Source organism: Mangifera indica, unplaced genomic scaffold (genome assembly GCF_011075055.1).
Source record: "Mangifera indica cultivar Alphonso unplaced genomic scaffold, CATAS_Mindica_2.1 Un_0075, whole genome shotgun sequence".
Classification (NCBI taxonomy): domain Eukaryota; kingdom Viridiplantae; phylum Streptophyta; class Magnoliopsida; order Sapindales; family Anacardiaceae; genus Mangifera; species Mangifera indica.
In genome coordinates this window covers 113,489-125,209 of record NW_025401167.1, presented here as the reverse complement: position 1 = coordinate 125,209, position 11,721 = coordinate 113,489, and the positions used below count along the sequence as shown (strand labels likewise).

Sequence of the window (11,721 nt, the reverse complement as noted above, 5' to 3'; positions counted from 1 at the left end):
GAAACCAAAAGCTAGCCATCCCAACACCCAAAGTAATAAAAACACAGCCAATGGTATTAATTCTTTTCCGGTACGAGCAAAATGTAAAGTGAAAACGTTTATCTTTCACTCTCTCTTGGATCTTACCATCTAAACAGAAGAAAGGATATATATTTCTTCCTTTTCCTTTTCACTAAGCAAATATAGTGTAAAGCCACGTGCTGCTTGAACCCCGTTAAGTAAGCTAAACCCCCATATAAAATATGTACAAATTAAGAGCACATTCCACATCTCACTTCCTCACTTCACATCTCAATTCTCTCTTAGACATACACCTGCTCTTTCCCAAATTTGGTTCAAAATGAAGCTACCTTATCCTTCAATTACACTCTTATTCTTTTTCTCTCTAATCCGCTATCTTCCTTCTTTGGTTTCATCACAACCTTGCCAAAGAAGCTGTGGCACACTGCCAATCAAGTACCCCTTTGGCTCTGGCCCTGGCTGCGGCGACCCTCGATTCCAACAATTTGTTACTTGCAATGATCAAAAACTCACCTTGACCACACACACAGGCTGCTACCCCATCACCGATATAGACTACATGAATCAAGTCATATACTTGACGGATCCTTCCATGTCTACTTGTGCTTGTACACAACCAAGCAAAGGTTTTGGCCTTGACTGGAATGCTCCCTTCAGTTTCCATGAAGATAATGTCTTTACTCTACTTGACTGTTCCATCGCTTCCTCACCTATCTACAAATCAAGCACATTCAATGGAGATAACAGCTCGGCAGTAGTCCCTTTATGTGACAAAAATGGGGTAGCCATTTGCAGTTATTTGTATTCTTGTAGAGCAATTAGCACCCTCAACCTCCCTATCTCTACATGTTGTGTTTATGCACCGGTTGATCTGGGGCCTTCATTTGACATGGATTTACAGAAGTTGCAATGCTCTTCGTATTCCGGGTTCTACAGCTTCAGTGGGCAGGAATATAACCCGGAAAATTGGAAGTACGGAATAGCACTTAAATATAAATTCAATGTGTATAACGACTATCCTGGCACATGTGCCAACTGCGAGAAGAGTAATGGAGCTTGTGGATACGGTGGAGCTTACAATTCATTTATCTGCAACTGTCCCAGTGAAGCGAACACCACCACAGACTGTTTCTTTGAATCAACCTTCAATAATGCTCAAAGGCTTCTCCCATGGAAGACAGGTACTGATTCTTTCATTTTCTCTTCATGTTTTGATAATACTGTCAGTTTTTTATCTGATTTCTTCAAGCATACATGAATCATCTCGATGTTGCAGGGACTCGGCTGACCGGTGCCTTGACATTGATTCTGGTTTGGGTCATGCTGTAGAATGTAATTTGTTAGAGAGATGAAAGGTATTTAAGTACTGTTAAGTGTTGAAGTCTCTTTTGTTTCTTGTGTAAGTTTTATGAGCATAGAATCAAAGAACAAACCACTTGGTGATGAAAATTTCTTGCGTAATATTGACAATAAGCACCCACCAATTAACCCAATTATAAAGGCCTAAAATTTGTTACATATTTTGTATCCAAAGCATCAAATATGTCTGGTCTAGGTTATAAAAATACTATTCTCGAACCTGCTAGGGGAATTGATGATCTCAGAATGATCATGGAATAAGGTCCTCTTTCTTTTCATCATAAAGGTTCTTCTTTATGCCTACTTTCCTTTGAAGCTCTGGAAAGTGGTAAACTTTATGCCCATTGTTTGATGCTCTTATCTTTGAGTATCCCACTTTTTATGCAGGCTAGACAACCATTTTATTGAAGAATCATATTACTTGTACTCATATAATAAGTGGGCAATGAATGCAAAAACTTTATCTAGCTGGGAGTGATGTTGCTAGAGCTCTTGAAAGTGAAAATTTTGGATGTAACAGCACTTCATCTAGCCAATGGGGAGTTTTAAAGTCAGGACGTATGACATTCAGATACTCTCTCGTTGGCCACATTCATTTTGCACCCAAGTTTTTTTTTTTCCTAGAAAATGCAATAAAAATTAAATACAATTCAATAAAATGCTGTCATAATTTTTATTAATTTATTTTTTCTCTCACTTTATAATCAGCTACTAACATATTAACACTTCAGTTTATAAAAAATATGTCCATATAATTTATTTGTACATATAATATTAGTTAGAGTAAGCCAAACCATTTAACTGTTACAACAATGGACATTTTAGTTTGCAACTCCATCCTCAAGAGAGAATGAACCATAAATACTTTCATTCTCCGCCTGTGTTTCCAATTACAACAGGGTGTTATATTAAATAGTCACAAATGAAACCCCCCAACTTGAACATTTAGCTAAAAGATACAGGGTTTCACTGGTTTTGGGAATACAATCCAGGTGTGGTCTATGAAAGAAAACCTTGTATATATTCCTAAAGTTTTGTTCCGTCACTATTCTTACATTTACGAGCGGTAAATTTGGAAGAATACAAAGTTAAATCATAAATGGCCAAAACATAGAATCGGTGATGAAAGGGAGAGAACTGGCCTAACCCTATCACTTCAATCCCACTAAATATACACAGAGACTTACTATGACTGCAAAATTGTTCTCAGATTTACCATACTGCAACTGGACAACATGGCATTATCATCTCATGTTGCAGCACTGTGGCTTTCCTCGCTTTTGCAACTTACCCCACAAGCATGTCATCTGTCTAGGAGATTGGTAATGAGCAGTATAATAGTCTTCGATGCACCCATGCTGGCAGAACTTCAAACTATGAACATACTCAACTGGTTTTGTACTATTGAACTTTTCCACCCACATTCCCATGCTCACGTCTTCCATCTTGAACAACTGGACGGGCCAACGATTTGGTTAAAAAGAATAATGACTACTTATCATCAAAAAAACTTCACACAAATCTTGCACATATAGACAGCAACAAGAAGTTATGTGGATTGCAGGCAGATCAATAACTTACTCTTAGCATGTGTTTTTCAAATTCATTTACGATAAAATGTCCAATGTCAGAAGACAAAATATAACCTGGACCATTTGCATATGGTGGATAATCTTCTTCAGGCCATTCCTGGAACTCACCAGAAAGGAAATAGTGTAAGCACTTGTTCAAGATGTGACAACCAAAATTCTACAAGCGAAAGATACATACTAAAAAAATAATCATTAATTATTAGGTTAATAAAATCGAGAATTATTGATCATCTGGAAATATAGCTCAAGCAGCACTGGACACATAATTGCCACTTATGCCAGAAAAATGATCGGTTAAATTTTACTACTCTAACCACACCACAAAAGGATAAAAAGAGAAAGGAAGAATGTAACGTTCGTGTAAGACAATTCTCTTTTTTTTTTTTTTTTATGTAAATTTTCACAAGCACTACATATGACCAATTATGATTGGTCTTCATTCCAAAAGCAAAAAATTCCTCTAATCTCCAAGTAAGAAAGAGCAAGTACAGTACCATTACTGAAATATTCGAGACCAAACAAAACAAAAACCAAAACAAAAAAAAAAAAAAACATATATTCTTTCACACCTTCAACCAAAATTCAAATAATGGAAGGAAACCAAATATCATGTCAAATAAAAGCATGGTCTCAATTGAAAAAGAGAGATGAATGGAAGGAAAAAAAGAGCAGATCCTCAATTCCCTTCATTTTACCACACCTTCAACCAAAATTCAATTAATGCAGCCAAAATTGATATATTAGAATAATTTCAAAACAGATAGTTACCATGTAAACAAAATCTGAGCACAAAAGTGAAAACTGTACAAAGAGCAAGAAAAAGAAAACTAAGGAAATGGGTCCTCCAGGATTTGCAGAATTTAACAAAAAATGCATACCTCATATGTTACTGCCCATTTTCCATTACGGAGGGGCTTGTGATAGTAATTTATGTTCCCAATATACAGGCTCTTATCTCTATTGACTTTCTTTGCTTCCTTGATGACAGCATCCACCCGAACAAATGTGTCATCATCACACTTCATGATATACTTTGCAGCAACTGTGCGAACCTGTAAGCAGCGATGAGGATAATGCATTTTTTCCTTCTTTTGAAAAGGAATAAATAATATAAAAGCAAAATTTAAAATCTGAAAATTTTATAAACACATAGGCCATGTACTATTTTATTTTCTTGAATAATGAAGAAAGTTGAACACTGCTGCCACTCACCCCATATTCACAGATTGCAACAGTCTTCAGTACAACAAGGTCATAAGCATCCATGTAAGGAACTATCACAATATCACCAAAATACTCTGCTTCTTTCTTTAGGTCCACATTCACTTCTTTTCTTCCATGCTGTGGAGAAAAAGACCCAAAAATAGCAGGCATTATTAGCTCATACTGCACATTCAATATAGAAGATTTCTCATCAAAAAGAGATATGGCATACTACCCTGCTTCCATCCTTACCAGTGCAACAAAAAACCGAGCCACCACTTTGGAAGATTTAATTAACTTGTGTTGCATCCAAGACTTCCTCACAGCCATCCGCTCAGCAAAATGGTTGCCAGCAGAAAGGATTCCAATAAAAAGCTCCACCTGTCCGTGAGGTAAAGGTGGAGCTTGCCACTTACTTATCATTTCAAGATGCTTTTGGGGATCAAAACTTGGATGAGAAGTGGGTAAGGAAGCAGCATATATAGCGTGCACATCAACATTACCATTCACAGCTAGTCCAGTGGCATCCTCAAGAGCAAATCCCTGAATATATTTATTGTCAATTTAAGAAGTTCCACCTTCATCAAAAATAGGCAATATGACAAGGTTACTCACAGTTCGATAAGGAAAAGACGCAATATGGTTTCCATCGATATTAATATGGTAGCCTTCAAAGCCAGCTTGTATCGTAAGAACAAATAACTTGCCCTCTGCAAATGGGTATGGCCATTCAAATGTCACTTTCTTGGTTCGCCCAATCAGCCTGTTCAACCACCATGTGGCCTTAGATTCTTCTAAGTGATCGTCATCATCACGAATCCATTTCTCACATTTCACTCGTCCATCAACTTCACAAAATGCAACATAAATGACGGTGAAAAGTAGCCCTTTAAAAAGATTAAACAAGCTAATTTGAACCATCAGTCCAATTTTCCATATTACCAGATTGAGACACAATTAAACTCCAACAATCAATCAGTTCTTACTCATCAATTAGATCAATGACAAACACACACAAAATAATTTTCACAGTAGCATTATGACAATTTCTGACTTTGTATCAACATTTATCATAATTCTTAAATAGCTTAACAAAGGTCTAAACCTTGCATATCACCTACAACTGTAATCTATACCAGCAAATATCAGCTTACTGAATAGACTATATTTACTTACTAATATATCAGCTAAATGTGGTTAAATGTTCTCACATTGCACAAAAAGCAACCAGAAAAACAAAAAGACAAAGTGTAATCATTACTTACTAGTTTCGTCATCAGCTCTAGATTTCCAGCCTTCACATCTATGAGCCGAACCCCACTGCATCCTATAGCAAGTGTTCATTTCAATCACAGGCTTGCCGCTCCAATCACCCTTCAATCTCGGATTAAAATGCAAAATCCTCGGTGGGTCCTCCCCATCCACCGTCTTTAAACCCTGCAACTCCATTATAAACTGGGAAACCATCAAAGACTCCTCCCCTTCTTTCAACGTCGCTATCTTCGGATCATTCTCCGGATGTGCCCAATGCGGCAAACCAATAACAGTAATATGCGAACCCAGTGTTAATCCACACGGCAGCACCATGAGATGACCCCTCTTTAAAAAATCCGACCCGGACATCCTAATCGAATGCGGACAAGACTCCGATTTGTTCTCCACCGTCTTGTTTGTTTGGGGCTTGGTTGAAGCAACGGTTTTCCCGGATTCAAGTTCCTCCCAAACTTTCTTACCAACCAGCCACGCTTGCTTCGCCGTCTTGTGGAGAAAAGAGAACTCGTCTTTACTTCCTTCAATGTCTTCAAGTGTGCTCTCGTTGAAGAACAAGCCGGAAACTTTCTTGAACTCCCGCATTCTCCGCTCCGGTGTCCGTGAAAAACTATTAAAATCGTCCCTTGAAGGTCGACTCGCCGCGTTCAACTCTTCAGACTCGGTTTCAAGCAGCACATGCTTGGGCAAAGCGTTATCGAAGAACCCAATAGACCCATCATCGGACTCAGAGTCGGCAGTTCTGAAAACAAGAGGAATTTCAAAGCTCATGAAGAGAAGGTAACTAAACAAAACACCCATCAGAAATTTAATCATCCTGAGTCGACTCAACGTCAAAACCGACTCAAATTTCCCCCGCTTCATTTTGAAAAAACAGTCAAATAAAAAAACCGAGGACAGGATCACAGTGTTTGGGTTGTATTATCGTCCGCTGTTGGACAAAACTAACCCAATAAGGCGAGGAAACTGGGAAGAGAGAAAAGTGTTAAGGCAGTTAAGAGTCAGCACTTGCTTGAAAGAAATGAACTGAAAGGGAAAGGGAAAGGGAAAGGGAAATGGAAATTAAATTCTTTATATTTTATTTTGCTTTAAATGGCAAAAAAGCAAAGTATTATTTAAAAAAATCATTTAATGCAAAATCCCATTGCCTTCCATCCAGATCTTAGGCTGTCGTATAGCTGGGTTTGGTCTGCAATGGAAAAAACTAATGGCAATGGCGATGGCAATGGCAATGCTGATCAAGTAAGAAATGAAGAGAATGGTGGAGTGGAGGACTTGCTTTTGCTTCTAATTTATTAATAATATTTATCTACCAACAACATTATTAGATTAAACTAAATTAATAACATGTTTTCCCCTTAAATATCAATTTAAAGTCTAATAAAATCTTTCTCACTAATTTTATTACAATTATCCACCCCCACAACAACAGCTGTCCCTTCCCCCCCTTCCAAACGTAAATAAATAAACATTTTAAACGTGATCATCCTTGTGTTCAACCGTTAACACCAGAACGAAAAGGCATTACATGGCTTTTTTTTTTTTTTAACCGATTCGAAGAGTTCCACACGTAACCGATTTAGTATATAAAAATAAAATAATATTTAATTATAAAATAATATATAAAATATATATAACAATAATTAAATTATGTATTATATTATATATTAAAAATTTAATTTTTTATATCATATATTAAATATCGTATTATATTATATGATATAATTTTAAAAAAATAAAAAAATTATAATTAATATAATATTATTTAATAAAATATCACACACGGTTAAAAATTAAATTTTTTTTTTATACAAATCATTGCTATAGTACAGCATATAAATGCATATAGTTTTATGAAATTAAATAATAATAATAATTTATAAAATCTTGCAAATAGATTTTGATGGTGGGGACTTGGACAAGACGGGTCTAGTTTAGGTGGTTGGTGGAGTTTTTAATCGTTGAGGTTGTCTTTATTAACTCCTTTTTTAAATTTTAAATATTTATATAGCAGGCAACTGACTTGGAAGAATTTCAGATTGCGTTTTTTTTTTATTCTTCATTTTCGCCAGAGTGTTATAGCTACTTTGATGTCGACTACAAAATAAATCCAGGCCAAAAATTATTTTATTTTATTTTGGAAAAAGACTTATTTCCACCCAAGGATTGGTAAAATCTCAAACTCATATTAATTAATTTTTAAAAATCTAAATAATCATTTTTTTTATTAAAATTTATTATTAGAATTAAGAGTAAAAATTAAAAAAAAACTAAAAGATACTCATATTTTTTTCTTATATTTAAAAATCTAATAATTTTTTCTATCGAAAGTTGAAAAAGTGATAATTTTTTCTAAAGAATTTTATTCCTTCATTTTCCTTCTTCGACGATTGTTCTTTGATCGATTTCCCATATGTCAACGCTCCCTCCAACCTCCACTATGAAGACATGACCACTAAGAGGCCATGAAGGCGACGACTAGAAGCAGTGTCATCAAAGATCCGTCTAGTTCCACTTTGACATCGTTTCCACTTCCACTTTCAGATCTCAAATCTTAGCGTTGCTTCTAGTTTGACAAATCTTAGCATTGTCCAGAAGCATCCTCAACGAATCAAAGCAGCACAAAAATGGTTAAGATCTATCACGTGATGGATCTAGATGAAGTCAATTTCTCATAAACTTGTCAATTTCTCAAGTCAAACATCGAATATCTAATTATTAATATTCATTTCTCTATCGTCATCTTGTTACACTTGCTCTTAAGCTTTCTATTTTCCCTCTACCATTAGTAAAACCTTAACCTTAAGATTAATTATGTTTATTTCTTTGTTCTTTTGAATAAGTTGAGGCTTATATATTGTAAATCTTCTTTATTTCTATAAAACTAATATCTCTCTATATTTTAGTTGACCTTTCTTATATCACTCATTGTCACCACCTCTTAGCTGTTGACACTTTTTTTTTTTAATAACCAGGGATGGATGGGTAAACTTGGTGTACGGTTATCATACCTATAACTATTGTATCAAATAAATCAAAGTTTCACAAGTGTGATAGAAACTCGAATCCAAGCTTTCATCTTGAAAGTTTTAATGTTTTACCAGTTTTACTAACCTTTAGGTTCTCTGTTGTCACTTTCCTCTTTAACAAACAAGGTTCTGCTTCTAAATTATCATGTGTGATAATAAATTATCGTCTAGATTCTAGAGATGAAAGTGTTGTGGATTAACTGCATGTATCAATTTCAGTTTCATTACTTACGTGTTTTTTGAGACTCTTAACTACACTATGGATTGAATCATTTGATTATTGTAGTTGTTGTTGCCTTTTTTCCCTTTGTTTTCATCATGATAATTGAATTGTGTATCATATCATTATTAAAAATCTAATTTTTTGTATCATGTCATTATTAAAAATCTAATTTTTTGTATCATATATTGAATATCATATCGTATCATGTGATACAACTTTTAAAAAATAAATTAATAAAAAATTATAATTGATACATCATCATTTTAAAAAATATCATAAACATCCTTGAAAATTTAAAAAATTTCAAATATATCTTTAATCTATTATCTTTTTCTCTAAAAAAATGGATCGATTTATATTGACAAAATGTATAGTGTTATAAAACATGTATCATATATTATAAAATACTAATAACTATTATTTTTGTAATTTTAGCTTTCATCAGTCTATCGGGTTTTGTCGATGGTATTGTACGAGGTTGTGGTTTATGCAAATTGTTTATTTTTTGAGGAATACTCCACCTTTGGAGCAAAAGGATTGTAATGGGTGGGGCATGAGTAAATGGTGCTACTTTCAACTTGGGGCAAATAAATTAATTGGATACTTACGATATTTTATTTAGTTTAAAAGTAATAAAATATTATTATAATATTTTATTATTAATGATGATAAAATAGGTAATAGAAGAAGCAATATAAATACTATTTCCATTTTAAATATTAAAAAATTACTGACATAATCTTTATTTTATTATATTTTTATCTTTATTTATTTATTTTTTAGGATAAAAATATTTTATTTTCAATTAATATAACAAGTAACATGAATAATATTTTACAATAATTATATTTAAGTACATTTAAGTAAAATGACATTTTAGTCTTCTTTTATTATATCAAACCAAATATAATAATTATTTATACTTACAAATTTTTATTAAACATAGTAATATTTTATATTCATTAATTTTTTAATTAATTTATCTTTATGGTAATTTTTTATTTTTAGTAATAAACATTACTCTAACCGAATGCACCCTAAGAGTCATTAATGTTAGAAATTTTACCAAATATGAGCAAACATTAATCATGTTTTAATTTTATAAAATTTAGGTAAATATAGACTCATGAGTTATTTTTTATAGGCATACCACGATAAATTTTGTTGAATGCTCAATGCATTTCATGTAAGGCTAGATTCGAAGTGAGTTTGCTTGAGCTTGATACAAGTTTTGCTAGAAGGAACCTGAACCCAACCTTGATATATATGAACTTGACTCTAAACCCGAGTTAAAATATATTTGAAAACCAATCACAAGCCCAAACCTGATCTTGACATATACGAACCCAAGCTAAAATATATTAAAATTTTTTTAAACTACACTACACAAGCCACAAGTGAACCAAATCGAATGAATTCGATGAGCCCGAGCCAGGTTTGGTTTGTGTACATGAACTCCCAATCCATGAAGCGAGCTGAGCTCTTGAGTTCGATGAACCTGAGCTAAGCCCCCCAAAAATGAGCTGAAAATGAGTTTTACCTTGCTTGGGCTTGGTTCGGCTTAAATCTAGCCCTAATTTCATGTATTAAATCAAGATTTTGACGATACAAGTTTAGACTATTGAGTTTGTGATGAGAGGCTTGGTAAATTATTGTAAAAAGAGAGCTAGGTTCCCTTACGAATGCTTGTACAATGAAAACACCTCATTCTAAATATTGTTATTTTGAGCATATATGAAAAAAGATGACCAATTTCATTAAATCAACAATCGATTAGAATAATAAGCAATTCTACATTAACTATGATGCAATTCAGGTTTGTTTAATTCTCTAATCTATGAATTTTATTATTTTATAACATGTATGTAAACGAATCAAAATTGATGTTGAGATTAGACTGACTGATTTTGATGAATAATTTTGTGAAAATTTATGTAGTTTAATTTAACATGTGGTATCAAAACTATGCATTGTATCATTGGCATAAAGTTATAGGATCTATTTTGTGAAACTAAAATTAATAATTTTGGATTAAAATTGTATCATTTTCATTCTAAGGTTTATAGGCAAATTTTAGGCATTTTGATTCAATTAATATAAAATCAATTTTGATGTGAAATTAGATCATCATCATGACCTAGAATACATTTGGCATCATTGCCAACGTTATTTCTAGGCTTGATTAAGCCTTAAATCGCTGTTGTTGGCAATGATTTTGTCTTACTACCATGATATCGAGGCATAATTTTGGCCATCAAAATTGACTTTGATGTAATCCATAGGCACATATGGTCTCCTAGAAATCATTACAACATTTTAATGGTCGAACTTAGTGTCAGTCGGTCTAAGAATTATGAATTTATGGCTAGGGTTTTTTTTAATATTGTGGATTGATTCTGGGTTTTTCTAACTTAGAAACCAGACTTATAAGAAAATAGGTTAAGTAAATCCTACCCTGGTTAACAATCAACTTGCATTTGGTCAAATTGATCAAATCAACGGGGCAACCTGTATTAGGTCAAATCGGGCCACTCAACTTGGTTAAAAAGTCATCTCATACCATGCCAAAATTGGTCAAACTTGACTTAATCAATAGGTCAAATGTTGTCAACCCAACCTAGTGAATGAGTCAATTAGAACCAAATTTAGGTGAATGTGCATAATGGTGCATGATGATGCCTTGTCAATGCATGGCGGTGCATGTGATGTTCTATTGGCTCGTGGCAACGTGTTTGATGTTCTACCAATGCATGACAACACTTGCAATACTTTAACTAATGTGTGACGATGCATGGATATGTGTGGCAATGCATGGTGACATGTGCAATACCTCTAAGACTTCCTTTGTTATAATTTTTCACTATTAGAGACTTAAGTCTTAGGGAAAGTGTAACATCTACAAGTATGTTTTAGGGGCAAAATAGTCATTTTGTCTATATTTATATGTTTGAGTATGTTCATGGTCTATTAGATTGAAATAAATGAAGTATTATAAAATTAAAGTGAGGGACAACCGTACACAAGA

At 33.6% G+C, this 11,721-nt stretch overlaps 2 protein-coding genes across 3 annotated transcripts; one reads left to right on the top strand and one right to left on the bottom strand.

Moving 5' to 3' along the window:
* The first annotated feature begins 270 nt into the window (after positions 1-270).
* On the top strand, positions 271-1,984 carry LOC123207388 (wall-associated receptor kinase-like 15). Of its 2 annotated transcripts, XM_044624780.1 has the most exons (3): positions 271-1,202; positions 1,298-1,376; positions 1,768-1,984. In XM_044624780.1, the coding sequence occupies exons 1-2, from the start codon at positions 341-343 to the stop codon at positions 1,348-1,350; spliced, it is 915 nt and encodes a 304-aa protein (XP_044480715.1). In that variant the 5' UTR covers positions 271-340; the 3' UTR covers positions 1,351-1,376; positions 1,768-1,984. The 2 variants fall into 2 exon arrangements, with proteins under 2 accessions (XP_044480715.1, XP_044480714.1); XM_044624779.1 differs by lacking the exon at positions 1,768-1,984 and having other exon boundaries at positions 1,298-1,470.
* Positions 1,985-2,199: 215 nt separating this feature from the next.
* LOC123207387 (hydroxyproline O-galactosyltransferase GALT6-like) lies at positions 2,200-6,721 on the bottom strand. Its single transcript, XM_044624778.1, has 7 exons — positions 5,441-6,721; positions 4,791-5,023; positions 4,428-4,718; positions 4,185-4,313; positions 3,851-4,024; positions 2,962-3,069; positions 2,200-2,834 (listed from the first exon to the last, which is right to left on the bottom strand). The coding sequence occupies exons 1-7, from the start codon at positions 6,306-6,308 to the stop codon at positions 2,625-2,627; spliced, it is 2,013 nt and encodes a 670-aa protein (XP_044480713.1). The 5' UTR covers positions 6,309-6,721; the 3' UTR covers positions 2,200-2,624.
* Positions 6,722-11,721: the final 5,000 nt, after the last annotated feature.